Raw genomic sequence first — 20,475 nt, forward strand, 5'->3', positions numbered from 1 at the left:
GCAAAGTCCAATCCAAAAATAAATATATTGTTAAACTAAATGAAATACATGTCATATAGGCTATTTGTGATTGACATAAATTTAGATTTATCACAAATCAGAATACATCACTTGCGAGTTTTCAAGCAAGTTGGTCACTCACTCAATCACTCAACACTGTTTACTGACCCGGTAAACAGTGTTGAGTGATACTGCCATTGCCCAGCCAATTGGAGAGTTTGTGAGTAGCTTAGACTAGCCTAGATCCTGTATTCTATGTTTTAAATAAAAAATGGACATCAGGATATGGTTTGGAAAAACGAATAAGGCTAAAATATCAACCCATCATGAAAGTAGTAGTGCTGCAGGTGCTGATGATCCTGCAGTAGCAGCTAGCCAAGAGACAATTTATGCTGCACCTAACGTTACATGTGCTAGTTTAGCCACTGTTAGTGAGGCTAGATTAGTGCGCCCGCTGGACCCACCAGCGCAGCCACCACCAGCCTTCTCCGAGGCCTCCCTCCTTGTCTCGCCACCGCCACACCCGCCACCAGCCTCGTCCTTGCCTCCGCCACGGCCACTACCCAGCTCATCAACAGCCGATACTGCTGCTGCCATTAGCCATATTGGGCCAGCACCCCCTCAAAGAGCAATAGCCCCGGCCCCGGATAAGCCCAACCAGGTAAAACTGGATACGTTTCCAGTGTGATTGTTTTCAGGAAAGAAGCGCACTTTTGCCAGTGCATGGTACCACAACTGATCCTGGCTTGAGTATTTGATAAAAGCTGATTCAGCCTTTTGTTTCCCCTGTAGAAAATTTCGAACCAGTCACAGCAATTCATCAGATTCAGCTTTTACTGTCAAAGGTTTTTGTGACTGGAAGCACACATTACAGACTGATAAAGCACTGCTCAGACATGCCACATCAAAAGAATACATCTTCTGTGAGACACTTTGGAAGGAAAGACAGATGCGTGAGGCAACCGGTCAGGAAATAAGTACACTGGTGCAGACAGATCAGCTGGCTCGTAACCGTTATTATGTGTCTTCTGTTGTTGATATGATAGCATTTTTAGCAGTTAATCAACTCCCTCTCAGAAGTGACCACGATTCATTCTAAAGCATGTCAGAACCAGGCAGTGGGCTGTTCCTATCATTGCTTGAGCATGCCCTGCAAAAAGACCCAAAGTTGGCCAAAATAATGGAAACCATTCCCAACACAACAACCTACACGTCCCACGACATCCAGAATGGATGAAATTGGGGATTTGTTTTATTCTATTAAAGTTGATGGAACGAGGGATCCTACCGGTCAGGAGAATATTTCAATTGTAATTCGGTTTATTGATGCAAACTATGAAATAAAAAAACTATGAAATAAAAAACCTATCCTAATTCCTCTTTTGGTTGCGCAATGGATGACGCACTTCCATTGTGCCGTAAATCGAGCCTTCATTCTCCAGGGAGATCGTACCCGGTGGCAGACAGAATTGCATAGTGAAAGCGAGGCATATAGGGAACCAATCTAAACGCTGATGGTGTCATTATTCTATAGCCATTACACTGTGCAATCAACGTTTACTTCATAATGATAAGTTAAAGCAAAAAGGTTGTCTATAGGGTCTTTAAGCTTTTTTGCAGTTTTAGATAAGATTGTAGCTGCAATTCCCTCCCCAGAGACAGATTGGTCAAGAGAGACTCCAAGTATTTGACACTGGTTTTGGATTCAATAATATTTCCTTCACACTGTACCTTAATTGTATTGCTTTTCTTAAGCTTGTGTTTAGTGACAAATAAAATGGACTCTGTCTTTCCCAGATGTAAAGACAGTTTGTTGTCAATCAACCAGTCTCTTACCAGAGACAGTTCTCCACTGTCCTGTATTCATAAAGAGTTTCCTGTATAACTCTGGTATCTTTACCGGATACTAATAAGGTAGAGTCATCTGCGTAAAGCATCATTTTAGATGTCACTGCTGCCGGCATATCATTGACATAAATTAAAAACAACAATGGTCCCAAAATGGAGCCCTGTGGTACCCCACATGTGACCTCCATGACTGTGGACAGGGCTTCACCAACTTTACACACCTGTTTCCTGTTTGCCAAGTAGGATTTAAACCAATTCACAGTTATGTCTTTAAGGCCCACACATTTCAATTTCATTAAAAGAATACCATGGTCAACGGTATCGAAAGCCTTCTGTAAGTCTAACATGACTATACCCGTATAATTCCCTTTCTTGCTCTCCATTTATGTAATCAAAAGATTGATCAAACACATGTTTGTAGAGTGAGCTGTTCTGAAGCCAGACTGGTACTTAAAAAGTATTTTGTGTTTCAGAAGATATTCCTCCAGTTGATTATATACCAATCTCTCAAAGACTTCTGGTAGTATGTTTAAGATTGACACAGGCCTACAATTGCTAACCTGGGTTTTACTGTCTTTTTTATGCAGAGGAACGACTCTGGCTGATTTCAGATCATTTGGGAACTTTCCAGTGTGTATAGAAAGATTCACAATATGCATCAGGATTTTTGCTGTTATGGTGGCACTATCCTTTATGAATTTAGCTGGCAAATTGTCTAGTCCAGTTGCTTTAGTAATTTATTTTGCAAAGAAGATTAAAAACATTGCTCTCTGTTATCATATCTAACTCAAACATGTCGTTTGCTATGTTCAAACTTTGGTAAAAGTTTTGAACAAAGCAAAAACCCATAGTATCCCGTACAGGCTTGTAACTTCTTAACCAGGGGTGAGGCTACAGTGGTAAAAAAGGCATTAAAAAGGTTGGCAATTTTTGTTTTCTCATGACATATGGCTCCATCAATTTCCAAACTGATATTTTCAGACTTTGCTTTGTTAGAAGATGTGGAGCCAATATCCTTTAAAACTGACCATACTTTTTGTGGCTGTTTCAGATTGTCGTTTACAGTGGTTATGTAATATTGTGATTTTGCCTTGTTTATTTTGTATTTCACTTGATTCCTTAGTTTGATGTATTCATCATAGTACTGTTGCGGACTGGTCCCTTTAAGGCCCCTTCAACTTGATGAGAGCATTATCCCTTTTCCTAATAAACTCCAAAATCTCATGGGTAATCCATTTAGCAGTATTCTGCTTGATTCGTATGTGTTTAATTGGGGCCAAAGAATCCAATACAGACAGGAATTTTGCTTTGAAAAAGACTCCATGTCTCGTCTACGTCATTTCTGTTCAATATGTCCGTCCAATTTAACGCACCCAGAGATTCAATAAAATGTTCTTTTGAATATTGTTTCATTGCCCTCGTTTTTATAAAGTCACATTGACCGTGGGGAACTTTAGTGCGCTTACGGGTACAATATGTTACCATATGATAATATGACACCATATCCTAAAACTCCAGATTGACTAATTTTCTCAGAATCAGACACCAGAATCAAATCCAATATCGTTTTACTGTTAACACATATACGAGTGGGTTCTTTAATTAGCTGTTTCAGACCATATCATTTTGTACGTTTGTGAAGTGTATCCACCAACCCACTCCTTTTGGGTGGTATTTGCACGTCTGTGTTAAAATCCCCTTGGAAAATACATTCATTATTTGCAACATTAATCTCACTACATAGTGTTTCGAATTGTTCATAGAAGTTCTGCTGCTTTGGAGGTCTATAGCATACTCCAACTACTATAGTTCGGGTTTTGGGTAAAATTCTATCCACACAAGCAACTTCTAGTCCCTCTCGCTCTAGTTCTGACCGGTGATTATAATGTACATCGTCCCTTATGTAAAGGCAAACACCTCCACCATTGTGGTTTCGGTCTCGTCTGATGATGTTACAGCTCGGAAGATTAACTTCATTATTCTCTATTGACCCATCTAGCCAGGTTTCAGTCATTGCCAGCACCATTGGTCTAATAATTGATATAAGCAGTTTCACATCCTCTACGTTCGGTAATAGACTCTGCGCAGTTAGGTTCATTAGATGCAGCCCTCTTCTATTAAAACGGTCAAACTCATCATTTCGCAAATCTGAATGCAGTATTTCATTCTGGTCTTGCTTCGAAGTGCACATGCAATTATTCATGCTTTCATCAATTAATCCAATCTTTGGCACCGCTTGCAGACAACACACATTGCACACAAGCTGAACATCACTTTGTAATTTGACAGCCTTATTATATGTATGATGTGATATGTTTCCGCATTAAATATGTACAAACTGATCACAGATGTCACATGCAACGGCTTTTGCGTTTGATCTCAGAGTCTTACTACAATGTGGGCATTGTTGTTTAGTTTGTTTGGGACTGACAAACTCGAGCTCCCTCTTTGTAGATATCATAGTGACACTGCATTGACACTTTGTGTTATCTTTGGTTGAGCGTATAAAATATGTATACTGTAGATAATTAAGTTATTTGTCATTGCTTACTTTTTAAGCATCTGCTTGCCGACAGCAAGCACACTAATAATATCAGAAATTCTCACCAAACAAGTTCTCTGTGTGTGTGTGTGTGTATGTGTGTGTGTGTGTGTGTGTTTCCTCAGTGAACTGTATCAGTTCCTGCAGTAGCTTCCAGCTGCAGCAGTCAGTTCAGCCCCTGTTCAGTCTGACAGAAGGAGGTTTTTGTACGACGCTTTATCACTGTGTGAACTGATAATGACTGTTGATATAGTGTTCACTCTGACAGTAGTAAACTGCTGTATCTTCAGCCTGGACTCCACTGATGGTCAGAGTGAAGTCAGTCCCTGATCCACTACCTGTAAAACGACCTGGAATCCCTGATGCTCGACTAGTAGCCAAGTAAATGAAGAGTTTAGGAGTTTCTCCATCTCTCTGTTGGTACCAGGCTAAACGGTTGTTACTATAAACATTCTGATTGGTTTGACATCTGATGGTGACCGAGCCTCCCGAAGCAGACCTCATCAATGCTCCAGGCTGAGTCACTGTGATCTGGCCTCTGGACTCTGAGGATACAGAGACAAAAACATAAACCACCGTCATGGTTTTCTCCGCTTCATTTCAGAGGGACGGATGATGGAGATCAAAGTCATGTTTTGATGAGGAGGATTTCTGTGGCTTCTGTTGTCATGAAGGACAGCTGTCAGTCATCCAGTGTTCAACTCTCAGGACTATAAACTCTCCCAGAGCACTGGAGCATGGTGCTGCTGATGCAAAGTGGCTCTCTATGGAAATGCTCTGACTGACTCCAACAGGGACTTGGATTACTCTGATGATGCTGTTTCTAGATGGATCAATCAAGTTACCAAACCCTTGATTAACAATGTATGTAAGCTAAATGTTATGTAGATTTGGATTCATGTCTATAAACACGTTTTCTTCAAGAATGTTTTCTGTCTTGTTTTAATTTACTGCTAGACAAATAAATATGACTGCCTGACAAAATGAACTATATACACACCAAAAAATTTTCATGTTGGAACTTTGGGTTATAGGTTGATAGTTGATAGATGCTGTTTCTAAATGGATCAATCAAATTACCAAACTCTTGATTAACAATGTATGTAAACTAAATGTTATGTAGATTTGAATTCATGTCTGTAAACAGGTTTTCTAGAACAATGTCTTGTCTTTTTCATGTTACCGCTAATGAAATAAATATCACTGCCAGGCTAATTTAACAATATACAAACCAAAAATTAGGTAGATAGGTGTCATGTTTATTACAGCAGCTAATTTCTGTACACCACACAGATATTAACGATAAGGCATCTTGAACATTAAAAATGATTTAAAAAAAAAAAAAACAACAGTTCTCCTTTGAAAATGTTGTAGTTGAAAATATTTTTACTCTTTGAAATCTGTTTTGATGAACACCATTTTGTGGTAGTCGTTTATTTTTGGCATAAAATGTCCTTTAAGGCATACTGAGTAGGATTTTGCTGCCTGTGGTTTGTAAACACAACTTTCAAAATTGGCCCCTCCTCCCTGCGGTTGCCAGAATGGTAAAACCAGTAAAAACCTGTAAAAAAAAAGTACAGCAAGGCAAAACGGCAAGCAGACAAGGCTCGTTCCAAAACGAGAGTGAATCCGGGGTTGGCTTTCACCCGTTGGAGAATATTCAAGGAGAGGATGGGATGAAGAGTGCCGCGGAGTTGGGCTGTTTTCTGTTGGAAAGGTAGCTGCCGGTTAGCCTAGCTGCAGTTTTTTTACTACAACGAAGCTACACTAATGATAGCTAGCTGCCAGCTCACGATACACACTAGCTCTGACTAGTTGCTCAGTTTCAGAGTTCCAGACGGCTACCACAGCCAGCGTGGCTTTTAGATAGAAAATGATCTAGCAGTAGTTTTGGTTGCAGCCGCACACACCTGCTGCCAAAAGGTTGACGCCCAGAAACGTCCCGAACATTAAGAAATGAGAAAATCCAGGCAGAAGGCAGAAAGCTCTCTGCAAATGCACACACTGTCACAGACTACCAATAAGTAATGACTGAGTGGGATCATTTTTGGATGAGTTTATGCTGTTTCAAGGGGGAAAATCCTGCTCAGTGTGCCTTTAAACACTGATTCCAATTGTTGCAGTTGATTTTTACAGTTGCAATACAGCCAGTAGGTTAGTGTAAATTTACTTTGACCTGATTTCAACAAATTCATAGAAAAAGAAAATATTTTTTTATCTTCTCTTATATTAAATTACACTTTGAGAAGATTGAAGATCAGGAGGAAATTTTTAAAATGTAGCCAAATCTATTTCTACTGGAGTTTGATATATTCCTGGTCATATGAGGACTCTTTCTGTGTTGATATGCATGAGAGGCTTCTTAAAGGGAAGTGAAACAATGTGTGAGTGAGTGACTGGTGGAGCATAACAAGCACAGATCCTGTACAGACCCACGCAGTATGTGTGCAGTTCTATGCACTGAAGTACTGTGACACGATTAAATTACCTAATTCAACTCATGTTACTTAAATACCACAACATAATAACATTACCTACTATTAATGTAGCGCAGCAGAAGATGTATTACTGTCTACAAATCCCTTTACTAACATAGGTGAATTTGGAGCAAATTGTGGAATGTTAAATAGTAATGTTTTCTTGCTCTCAGTAATGTCACTATTCTCGATATAATAAAGGCCTTTTCACCAAATCAGTTGTGTTTCCGTGGTGATTAGCATAAATATAACACATGTCTTATGATGCTGTCTTATTGGTAACGATGGTTCCATTAAATCCACAGAGACTGAGCTCATCTCAGGGTAAAGTGACAAGGATTTTATACAGACTGCTGATGGTTTAAGAAGAAATGATGGGATTATTTAATTCATTGTCACACATTCATTAACTCTGTGAGTGCAACATGACAATGACTATGTTTACCAGTGGCATCCTAAAGATAGGCTGGAGCTAGGTGTGGATGTAAGGGTGAAAGGAGACCATTTTTTGTTTATCTTTAAACAGCTCTTATGACTGCTTTCATAACTGGAGCAAAATTGCTCTCATTTATTATTTGCAAATTTCTCTGTATGGTTACACTAAGATAGCAAATCCAATGTTTTAACCATTTAAATGGTAAATTGCCAAATGCCTCTTTACCAAAGTGTCCTTTTGATAAGGCTTCTGATTTAGTCAATTTTATAGTGTATCTAAACACTATGTTTAATTTGTAATAAATGCACAAAAGCAGTAATATACATTTCACACATTTTGACTATCATGAGTGTGAAAGCCAGTTTTGACCCCAAAAATGTTAACATGTGAGTGTTCTGTCTCTGCAAAGGGTTCAAGCACTGAAGCAAATAAAAGGGATGACAACAGACACCCTTTATTTGTTCCTTTTTCCACATAAAACGCTGAAGGCTGCCTTGAAAAAATTCAAATAAAACATTATCATTTACAGAGTGTTGTTTGGTTTTCTGATGGAGCACAACGAGTCTAGTGTGTGTTTTTTTGGACTGAACCAGTCTTCCCAGTCTTCCCAGTCTTCGTTTGAGAGGGTGGCGAAGGAACAGCTGAATGGTTGGGACGTTGACTTTCAACAGGTTGGAGATCAGCATGGGGAGGTAAAACATTTACAGAACAGGATTTACACATGTAGAACTAGCCAATAATATAAATCTCTACTTAATAATGTCAAATGAATTACATTCAGACTCACTGGAAACATTTTACAAAGAATCTGTTCAATTGTGAGCTTGAGATAATTGTTGGACTGAAACAGTATGATTGAACTAAAATACAATATATTAAGATCAAAATTATTGAATTTCAAGATGCGTGAAATTGTCGTGTCTATTGTTGCAGAACTGTAATGAGTCTGAGTTTGACGAGTTTGTATGACTACGATACAGTGTGTTTGACTATGGAAATCAATATTAATCTTGTAACATTATCAATTAAATGATCTTTTGTTAAAACTTGAAATTCTTTGATTTGAGTAGAGTTTGTTGAGATTATTACTCCCACACTCCCATCAGGATAGAAAAACTATTTATTACACAAAGGATTTTAATGTCAATTGTTTTCACCTATTCCTCTGGTTTTTGACTTTATGATTCTTCTATGATCCAGTTTTTTATTAACCCTTATAATTAACCTGGGAGTTCATCATCATCATCATCGTTTTGGTTCATAATCGTTTAGTCTAAAGTGCTATACAACGGAATTTTAAATTATTTATTCTTAAACTATGTCAGTATTCAATATATTTAGTTTCCGTCATTTCCTCAGGAGTTTCCTTGTTATTGGTGCTTGTCTGTATTCAGTCCAGTGGTTTGTCTTTATTTTCTGATGCCAAGGTTTCCTTCTACAGTCTTACATCACATTCTCGAGACTTTCCTCTATCTAAATAAGGCTTTTTGATCCAGTTGACTGAATGATCATCCTGATCTGTTTGGATCCTGACAGTCTAGATCAGGGGTACTCAAATACAAATCTTAAAGGTCCACAAAGAAAATTTTCAATTAGACAAAGGTCCGTTTATTAAGGTCAGTCAAGCTTTTAACGAATTATAATTAAATTATTAAATTAATAATATAAAATTAAATATAAAATATATATAATATAAAATTAAATTATATAAAATATATAAAATTAAATTAAATAAAATATAAAATTACATGTTAAATTAAATTAAATTAAAGCTACAAATCACCATTTCCCCATTATCCCCATCCCCCAAACCCGGTTCACACACCCAGCCACCAAAGGTGAATCAAACCATCCTAAGAATCAAAGTCCAAATAAGTCCAGAACTATTGTACATTTTGTCAAACACTGTTGCTTAATGAGAGAAGTGGCACCTTTGGTCTGCTGCCAAGACTTTGAACTTTGGCACAAAAGGTGTGATGACCAGGCAGAGACACTGATGCAAGTGTTCATTGGTGAGTCGGCTGCGGTACTCGTTCTTCACCGTGTTCATTGTTGAGAATGCAGACTCACTGCTGTAGGCTGGCCACCTTTGAACACGCCATTTTAGATTGATTCACGTTCCAAATCTAGGCTAGTAGCTAACAGCTGACGAAACGAGCTGCGCTGTCAACTTCATTACACCGGTCTTTGTTCTCTTCTTTTGTAAAAATAAAGTTTGAAAAAAAAAGTGTGGCTCTACAGTATGACGTCGCGTCCGCGTCTCACCGCTGTCATGGAGATGACGGGACGCTGAATGTGATTGGACCAAACCAAAGCAGACGTCCTCACACAGACAGCGGAGCAGTCAGAGCGCTGCTTGCAGTGGAGAAAGCGGAGAATTTTGACTCGTTGCGTTGCGGCGAAGTCTCGCAGATAATACAAATAATACATATGAAAAGTATAATTTGCTCAGAGTCCGGAGACAGTTGTGGTTCGGTCCGGATCCGGACCGGAGTCCGGACTTTGAGGATGACTGGTCTAGATATTCCAGGACCAGCATGGATAAGCTGTTTGGATCATTCAGCAGTGGTTTGGGGGTCGGCATCAGGGCGGCTTACTTTGCTAGATGTTGTTGTGCTTTTAATGGGTCTGATTGGGCTTCTTCACTGGAACTGTCCTCTTCATTTGGGGGAACTTTCAGGTTGTTGAGGTGGGAAGTGGGCTGTTTTAAGTTCAGAAGGCAAACTGGTAGTGACACTATGAATAATATCAGATATTTTCACCAAACAAGTTCTGTGTGTGTGTGTGTGTGTGTGTGTGTGTGTTTCCTCAGTGAACTGTATCAGTTCCTGCAGTAGCTTCCAGCTCAGCGACGGATCTCCCGGGGTGGCATGGGGTGGCAGCTGCCACCCCTAAAAAATGCCTTGCCACCCCAGCTGCCACCTCAGTTTTGGACAATCTAATTCAAAAATATATATATGAAAAGTTGTGGCTGGTCGGAAATTTACAAGAGTGACACTCCAATGTCCGAGTGCAAGTGAATGCAGCAAGAGATGACGCTCCCCGTAGACTGCTACCCGTCCCCAACGGGAGCTGTTAAGGTGCATTCACAGAGACTTCATCTGTGACCGTCTGTGACACAACAGTAATGGCGAGAAGAAGAAGAAGATAACGGCAGTCCAGTTGGCGGACCATACGGTGAAGGAATGAGGTTGATGATCAAATAGCTGTAGTATTACCAGTGAGCAGTGCAGCGTGTGAACAGAGTTTTTCAACTCTTAGGATCATAAAGAATTATTTGCGGTCTACTATGACAGAGAATAGATTATCAAGTTTGGCTATACTCAGCATTGAATCAAAATGCACTAAAGCTTTGGATCTAGATAAGTTTGTGAGGCGTTTTGCTGAACAACATGTTAATCGCCGCATTCAGCTCTTATAGGTTCATGCCAACTTCATGCTGCACTGGCTCTGCTCACTAATATAAGCCTTTTGTGTGGAAAGAGTATTACACCAAAGTCATGGATATGTGTATTACACATCCTTGTGTCCTTTCATTGGGCAGAGTGATATGGTCAAAAAAATAAATTGTGGTAAGGCAAGTCAGCTTTGGAACATCCAAAACCATTAAGACAAACAAAATGATTTTGTGTATATATATATATATCTATATCTAGTAGAGCTGTCAAATTTAATGCATTAATTTAGATCAATTTTAAAAAATCACACGTTAAAAACCGTAAATTAACGCATATAATTGAATGATCTCTTATGGCCACATTTTAGGCTAAGTGATAGGCATATGTTAAATTATTAAAAAAAACTGTTATGGCCACATTTTAGGCTAAGTGATGGGCTTATGTTCAATGAAAAAAGACATGTATTTGGAAAAATGTCTGAAGATTTGGAAATAAAACTAACCCTAACCCTTAAAATATCTTCATTTGGGGGCTTTTCCAAGCAAATATTGATATATGTGATTGGTTGCGATTAAATCAGCATATATATATTTCTGTCACCCCTTAAAATCTCCATGCCACCCTCTTGCCACCCCATGAATATTTCTCTAGATCCGACCCTGTTCCAGCTGCAGCAGTCAGGTCAGTCTCTGTTCAGTCTGACTGAAGGAGGTTTTTGTACAACGCTTTATCACTGTGTGAACAGATGCTTACTATTGATATAGTGTTGACTCATACAGTGATAAACTGCTGTATCTTCAGCCTGGACTCCACTGATGGTCAGAGTGAAATCAGTCCCTGATCCACTGCCTGTAAACCAAGCTGGAATCCCTGATGCTCTCTGATTAGCGTTGTGAATTAGCAGTTTAGGAGTTTCTCCATCTCTCTGTTGGAACCAGGATAAACGGTGGTAGCCACTAGGAACAAAAACCGGCTGATTGGTTCGACATCTGATAGTGACCGAGCCTCCCGGAGCAGACCTCAATGCTCCTGGCTGAGTCACTGTGACCTGGCCTCTGGACTCTGAGGATACAGAGACAAAAACATAAACCACCGCCATCGTTTTCTCCGCTTCATTTCAGAGGGACGGATGTTCATAGAGGAGAGGAGTTTGATTCTCTGGACTTTACCTGTGAAGCAGCAGCAGAGGAGAGTCCAGATGAGGATGGAGATCAAAGTCATGTTTTGATGAGGAGGATTTCTGTGGCTTCTGTTGTCATGAAGGACAGCTGTCAGTCATCCAGTGTTCAACTCTCAGGACTATAAACTCTCCCAGAGCACTGGAGCATGGTGCTGCTGATGCAAAGTGGCTCTCTATGGAAATGCTCTGACTGACTCCAACAGGGACTTGGATTACTCTGATGATGCTGTTTCTAAATGGATCAATCAAGTCCCCAAACTCTTGATTAACAAGCTAAATTTAGTCTATAAACAAGTTTTCTTCAAGAATGTTTTCTGTCTTGTTTTAGTTTACTGCTAGAGAAATAAATATCCTTGCCAGAAAAACATATATACACAAACATTTTTCATGTTGGAACTTTATGTTATCGGTAGATAGTTTAGCTAGTTATTTCATGAGCTTGGTAGCTTTTGAAAATTAAGACTTATTTTGGTGAGTTTTTTTTTTTAAAGTGAGAGAGCCGTGTCTCTCTAGAGTGAGAGGTTTTTGTACGGCGGCTCAATGAGTTTGCATAACTGTGGTGGACTTTTGGTGCAGGAACCAGACTGGATGTTGGAAGTAAGTTCACCTATCTAATGTTTTTACTAATCCATTAAGTATTTTTTTATTTCTTGCATATTAAATGTAGGCTACTGTTGAAAACAAAATATTTGACTTTCTGTGTTAATATATAATTTTTAAGCAACAGTTTTCTCTCACCAGTGAAAAAACACTTTAATAAATAAAATCCAAATGACCAATCTAATTATTATAAGTCCTTGGGTCAGAGGAGAAAGCATGTATTCATAACTATTAGTTTAAAGTTACAACCTGAGGACTTGTAGTTTTAGTTTTGTCTGACAAAGTGAGAGAGCCGTGTCTCTCTAGAGTGAGAGGTTTTTGTACGGCGGCTCAATGACTTTGTATCACTGTGGTGGACTTTTGGTGGAGGAACCAGACTGGATGTTGGAAGTAAGTTTCTTCACAAATATGAAATATTATATCATCTATCAACAGTTTTACTCCTGTGTCAGAATGTTAGTAGTACATATAAATATCCACTGTGTTGATTTCTATCACTTATAGTCACCTTTTCTTTTCTCTGTTTCTCTCCTTTACCATGGAGTCTAACTTACAGCTGCTTTCCTACACTTTTCTTTACACACTGTAGACATACTGTGAAAAGTCAACAACCTTTGAAAAAAATAAATGAAAAACATCACTACTTTGAAAATGCATTCCAAAATTGCTTTTTAATCTTCCATTTTAACTTAAATGTTTGTTGAGAAGTTGAAGAGAGTGTGGACATAGGTGGATATTTTCAAATGTAGGCAAAGCTCTTCTTCTTTTCTCGTTTCAAGTAAGTTTCAAAATGTATTCTGACATTTTCAAATTTTATGGTAATTATTTATTTTTGTCTTATACTGTACTGAAACACTAAATTGCTTTTTTAATTTTTTTACAATTTTTCTGCACACAGTCAAGATGTTAGTTATGTTTCAACAAAGTCATAGAAAATATCCTGTTTGAAAATGTATTTGTAATCTGATTTCTATATATTTTTTCCAGTTTCTAGTTTAATATCAAATACGGTTAGAAAGGTTCGCTAATTTATGGGAACATTTTTAAAATGCAGCCAAATCTACGCTCCTTTTATTTCCAATGTACTTTGATATATTCCTGGTCATATGAGGACTCTGTGCTGATATGCATGAGAGGCTTCTTAAAGGGAAGTGAAACAATGTGTGAGTGAGTGACTGGTGGAGCATAAAAATCAACTCTCACACAGTAAAGGTGTCAAACCGTCCAGTGATTGATTGACAGCTGCAGCCTTCCTGTCCTCTAAGCTGATTGGTGTCTCCTAGGTGATGTCCGTCCCACCCTGACGGTGCTGCCCCCCTCCAGCATGGAGCTGGAGAAAGGGAAGGCCACGCTCATGTGCCTGGCCAACAAGGGCTTCCCCTCAGACTGGAGGCTGGCCTGGAAGGTGGACGGCAGCAGCAGCAGCAGCAGCTGGGAGGAGAGCAGGAGCAGGGTGCTGGAGAAGGACGGCCACTACAGCTGGAGCAGCACCCTGAGGCTCTCTGCAGACCAGTGGAGGAAGGTGGGCTCTGTGACCTGTGAGGCCACCCAGGGCTGCCAGTCTCCCCTCTTGGAGACACTGAGGAGAGACCAGTGTTCCCAGTCCTGACCTGACTCACTGGGACTTCTTCTACTGGTTTTACTCTGCTACTGCTCTCAGTCTGCACTCAGCACTGTAGTCTCTCTCTCTCTCTCACCAGAATAATTACATCCTTAAAAAGTAATGTTTTCTTGCTCTCAGTAATGCCGCTATTCTTGACACAATAAAGATTTTTTTCGCCAGATCACTTGTGTTTCCATTGTCATTATCATAAAAATAACAGATGTCTTATGATGCTGTCTTATTGGCAACACTGTTTTCTTTAAATCCACAGAGACTGAGCTCATCTCAGGGTAAAGTGACTAGGATTTTTTAAATACTGGTGATGATTTAAGAAGAATTGATGGGATTATTTAATGCATTGTCACACATTCATTAATGCATTGTCACACATTAATTAACTCTGTGAGTGTGTAACCTTCCTGGGGGGGATTCAGATGTTTCCACTGTTTACCCTGTTCTCAATAACTACAGTATAAATCTAAAATATCCCATGAAGTACCAGGTTGCACAGTTCTGATTGTCTCTAGGTTCAGTATGGAGATTGTAGTGAATACCCTTAACACTAAGAGCATTTAAGATGTCCACCCCACAATAACACACATGACAACCGACTTAGTGAGAAAAAATAGAAATGTATGTCTGAATCTCTTATTACGTGAGAATAACTCAAACACTCTTTTTCGCATCAAGTTCATTAAATCAAAAACAAATTACATTTAGATTAATGAATCAGGTCAAGATCAGATGACTCAGTACAATAAGTAAGGAAAAGCGTTCAGTCTTTGAGTCTGTATGGTTAAAAAGTTTATTTTTCTGAATCGGTTCGTACACGATTGAAATTCCACTAGGAGTGGAATCAATGCTTGGCGTCTCGTGGCAACTACTTTTACAAATTTAACTATGTTACTGACTTTCCATAAGATCCTGTCACAATTCTAAGCAATTATTTTCGTGGGCTTTCTACATTTTCTGGAGCTCTTCACACTTCTGTGCCCACAGTAGAAAAGGAAAAAAAATCCCACACTACGCGCCGCTGCGCGGTCATCGCAGGAAGTATCTGCCAATTACCAACAAATGAAAAAAACATTTAGGGAGCGCCTGTGAATTTACCCAGGGTCAAAAGTGCAACGACAGTGACTATGTTTACCAGTGGTGTCCTAAAGATAGGCAGGAGCTAGGTATGGATATAAGGATGAAAAGAGACCATTTTTATCTTTAAACATTTCTTATCACTGCTTTCTTGATAATAATTGTTTGCAAATTTCTCTGTATGGTTACACCTATATAGAAATCCAATGTTTTAACCATTTAAATGGGAAATTGACAAATGATCCCTCATTACCAAAGTGTCCTTTTGATAAGGCTTCTGATTTTGTCATGTTTTTAGTGTATACGCACACTATGCTTAATCTGTAATAAATCTATGAAAGCAGTAATAGAAATTTCAGGATTAGCAGGATATCATCAGCATAAAGGGATATAACATCAGTGTGAAAGCCAGTTTCTGAAATATTTACATGTAAGCCTTTTTTCTCTGCAAAGGGTTCAAGCACTAAGGCAAATAAAAAGGATGACAACAGACACCCTTGATTGGTCCCTTTTTCCACATAAAACCTAGAACACTTATTTAAAAATGAAAAGAAAACATTATCATTTACAGAGTGTTATTTGGTTTTCTAATGCTGGATGGAGCACAACAAGTCTAGTGTGTGTTTGTGTTTGGACTGAACCAGTCTTCCCAAACTTCCCAGTCTTGGTTTGACAGGGTGGAGAAGGAATAGCCTGTTCTGGGTTTGAAATAATTGTTGGACTGAAACACAGTATGATTGAACAAAATAATAATATATTGAGATCAATATTATTATTTTTTTTTTAAGATTGTTGCAGAATTTTAATGAGCCTGAGTTTGTATGACTACAATACCCAGTCTGTTTGACTATACTGTCATATATGGAAATCAATATTAATTTTGTGACATTTTCAATTACATGATCTTTTGTTAAAACTTGAAATTCTTTGATTTGAGTTGAGTTTGTTGAGATTATTAGTGTAATTGTAAAAATGTTCTACTAATATATATTATTAAAATCACTAATTAGGTATTAATGCCTCAAAATCTGAATGATTGATCTGAATGATCTCAATGTCTGAATGATCATCCTGATTTGTTTGGATCCTGACAGTCCAGATATTCCAGGACCAGCGTGGATAAGCTGTTTGGATCATTCAGCAGTGGTTTGGGGGTCGGCATCAGGGCAGCTTACTTTGCTAGATGTTGTTGTGCTTTTACTGGGTCTGATTGGGCTTCTTCACTGGAACTGTCCTCTTCATTTGGGGAACTTTCAGGTTGTTGCGGTGGGAGGTGGGCTGTTTCAACCCAGTTGCCAGAATAAAATGTTGGCATTTTACGTTTCTGCAAACCGCGGATACGTAGAATCTCAACGTTTCTGAACCAAAAATACGTTTCATATCAACATTTCTAGATACGTGTATATCAACGTTATAGTGTTTTAACCGCTGGTGGCGCTTTTGAGGCGCTTTTGGCGTTTTGAGGAAAAAGAATGAGGGTAGGCTATAATAACCATTTTCTGGTTATGAAATAATATAAATTATATATTGTATTACACACCACGTATTTCGAGCATGTGGAAAAATGAGATACATTTTTGTTCAGAATCGCCCAGTTCTCGTATGCGCTCGTTTACGCTCTATGGCCATAATTTAATTTTCTGTGACATGCACGCATGTTTCCTTTACGAAATATGAACACAATATTCTTAACAACCCCCGAAATGAGTGGTTCTTGGTTCCTGTGATAGGAACGGGACGCTGTGATGAGGTAAATTAATGTTTAGAGTTAAGTGTCATTTACACAAACCCAGATGAAGATTCGTCACCTTAATAGTGCACTTCAGTAATTTACTAATTTAAAGATAAATAATTTTAGCTGGCTGTCACTCCAAAGCCTAGCGCACTCGTTGCCATAACGACGGTAGCCCGGACAGATTTGGCAGTGACACAGCACGTAGCAAAGCTCGTTGATTTCAACGAGGCACCTTTATTTGACACGATTCATTAATTTATTATTATTCATATTGCACGTCCAAAGGAAATGCAGTCAAACCTGTAGCCTGTCTCAAGTTCCAATCATTCACTTATTCGTCATACCCATTTATATCGGCTACAGTCAATAATAAAGTGTACATACTTCTTCTTCTTCTTCAATGGTCAGACCCCAGCGCCAGACAAAACAGCGCCTCCCCGAGTGCTGTGAGAGGACTACAGTCTAGCTTTTTATATGACAATTAAATATGCATTTTCAATAAAATGTATTTGAGTGGAATGAAAAATAAAGAAATGGCGTTCTGCCGCGCTATTCAGCTCATGTCTTGGCTGTCTCTTGAATTCTGATCTCATTCAGCTGTAAAGGAATTAGTTGTAAACAGATTGACAGGTAGCTACAGTGTATATTGACTATTTCTGTTGTTGAGTGCAATGATCATGGCAAGCTGCATATTTATAAGGAATAGAGAATCAGATTAATAGTTCTTTCATTTATGAAGATGGAATATGGAATCTATTTCAATTATCTCAATTATCAACCATACTATTGAGGGTGTGAGACAGACGGAAGAGTAGCATGCTCTTTCAACCCGGTCTCCTATGATATCTTTAACATTTCTCAACACAAAAACTCGAAAGTGTCCTTGATAACTCAACAATACGATAGGTTGATGTTATGGCCATCCGTTTTAATTATTTCACCTTTGATTCTGAGAAATCAAGGTTTTTTTGACAGTTTTGGACGATAGCAGAAGGCTACATTAGCCTACCCATGATCCTCAGTGAACTTTACTATGGAAAAAAAGATATAAAAGATATATCTACTGAGTATATCAAATATCTAGAACAGCCGAAATAGTAATTACACTGCATCTAGATGATCTATGTTAAGAAAAAGTAAAGATGTTGGTTTATTTCAGTTATTTTAACCAAAATAGGAGTCGAACACACACACACACACACACACATACAGATCGTTGGATGACGTGGCTCACGGAACGGCTGTTGTGGGTGGACTTGTTTTGTTTTCGCAGGCGTCCTGTTTTGGATAAATTATCTGAAATAAACCAACATTTACCTCATCACAGCGTCCCGTTCCTATCACAGGAACCAAGAACCAATCATATCGCGGGTTGTTAAGAATATTGTGTTCATATTTCGTAAAGGAAATATGCGTGCATGTCACAGAAAATGCAATTATGGCCTTAGGGCGTAAACAAGCGCATACGAGAACTGGGCGATTCCGAACAAAAATGTATCTCATTGTTCCACATGCTCGAAATACGTGGTGTGTAATACAATATATAATTGATGTCATTTCATAACCAGAAAATGGTTATTATAGCCTACCCTCATTATTTTTCCTCAAAACGCCAAAAGCGCCTCAAAAGCACCACGAGCGGTTAAAACACTATAACGTTGATATACACGTATCTAGAAATGTTGATATGAAACGTGTTTTTGGTTCAGAAACATTGAGATTCTACGTATCCGTGGTTTGCATAAATGTAAAATACCAACATTTTATTCTGGCGATTGGATTGGCTGTTTTAAGATCAGAAGGCAAACTGGTAAAGTGACACTATGAATAATATCATATTCTCACCAAACAAGTTCTGTGTGTGTGTGTCCTCAGTGAACTGTATCAGTTCCTGCAGTAGCTTCCAGCTGCAGCAGTCAGTTCAGACTCTGTTCAGTCTGACTGAAGGAGGTTTTTGTACGACGCTTTATCACTGTGTGAACAGATACTGACTGTTGATATAGTGTTGACTCTGACAGTAGTAAACTGCTGTATCTTCAGCCTGGACTCCACTGATGGTCAGAGTGAAGTCAGTCCCTGATCCACTGCCTGTAAAACGACCTGGAATCCCTGATGCTCGAGTATTAGCAAAGTAAATGAGGAGTTTAGGAGTTTCTCCATCTCTCTGTTGGTACCAGGCTAAAAGGTGGTGGCCGCTCCAAACCTGAACCGGCTGACTGGTTTGACATCTGATGGTGACCGAGCCTCCCGGAGCAGACCTCATCAATGCTCCCGGCTGAGTCACTGTGACCTGGCCTCTGGACTCTGAGGATACAGAGACAAAAACATAAACCACTGCCGTCGTTTTCTCCGCTTCATTTCAGAGGGACGGATGTTCATAGAGGAGAGGAGTTTGATTCTCTGGACTTTACCTGTGAAGCAGCAGCAGAGGAGAGTCCAGATGAGGATGGAGATCAAAGTCATGTTTTGATGAGGAAGATTTCTGTGGCTTCTGTTGTCATGAAGGACAGCTGTCAGTCATCCAGTGTTCAACTCTCAGGACTATAAACTCTCCCAGAGCACTGGAGCATGGTGCTGCTGATGCAAAGTGGCTCTCTATGGAAATGCTCTGACTGACTCCAACAGGGACTTGGATTACTGTGATGATGCTGTTTCTAAATGGATCAATCAAGTTACCAAACTCTTGATTAACAATGTATGTAAACTAAATGTTATGTAGATTTGGATTCATGTCTGTAAACAGGTTTTCTAGAACAATGTCTTGTCTTTTTCATGTTACCGCTAAAGAAATAAATATCACTGCCAGGCAAATTTAACAATATACAAACCCAAAATGAGGTAGATAGGTGTCATGGTTATTACAGCAGCTAGGTAGTACACCACACAGACATTAAAGAAAAGGCATCTTGAACATTAAAAATGATAAAAGAACAACAATGCAATGCAATACAGACAATAGGTTAGTGTAAATTTACTTTGACCTGATTTCAACAATTTCTAGAAAAACAAATATATGAAAAAAATTTATTCAAAATCACATTTTATAATTTTATTTTATTTTTTATCTTCTCTTATATTAAATTACACTTTGAGAAGATTGAAGATCAGGATGAATTTTTTAAAATGTAGCCAAATCTGTTGTCCTATTTCCAGTTTGATATATTACTGGTCATATGAGGACTCTTTCTGTGTTGATATGCATGTGAGTGAGTGACTGGTGGAGCATAACAAGCACAGATCCTGTACAGACCCATGCAGCATGTGCGCAGTTCTATGCAGTGAAGTACTGTGACATGATTAAATTACCTAATTCAACTCAAGTTACCACAACATGATAACATCACCTAGTATTGATGTAGCGCAGCAGAAGACATGTTACTGTCTACAAATCCCTTTACTAACATAGGTGAGTTTGGAGCAAATTGTGGAATGTTAAATAGTAATGTTTTCTTGCTCTCAGTAATGCCGCTATGTAATATATATAATATCGATGTAATAAAGGCCTTTTCACCAAATCAGTTGTGTTTCCATGGTAGCATAAAAATAACAGATGTCTTATGATGCTGT

The 20,475-nt window shown here is 38.8% G+C and overlaps 1 gene segment (V, D, J or C); it reads left to right on the top strand.

Moving 5' to 3' along the window:
* The first annotated feature begins 12,818 nt into the window (after nt 1-12,818).
* LOC139667319 (Ig kappa-b4 chain C region-like) lies at nt 12,819-14,268 on the top strand. The segment is given in 2 exon segments: nt 12,819-12,871; nt 13,765-14,268. A coding segment is annotated over 1 exon segment (285 nt).
* Nucleotides 14,269-20,475: the final 6,207 nt, after the last annotated feature.

Source organism: Centroberyx affinis, unplaced genomic scaffold (assembly GCF_046629955.1).
Source record: "Centroberyx affinis isolate AG114_WGS23_722 - 3 ecotype Tasmania unplaced genomic scaffold, CSIRO-AGI_Caff_v1 ptg005443l_1, whole genome shotgun sequence".
Lineage (NCBI taxonomy): Eukaryota > Metazoa > Chordata > Actinopteri > Beryciformes > Berycidae > Centroberyx > Centroberyx affinis.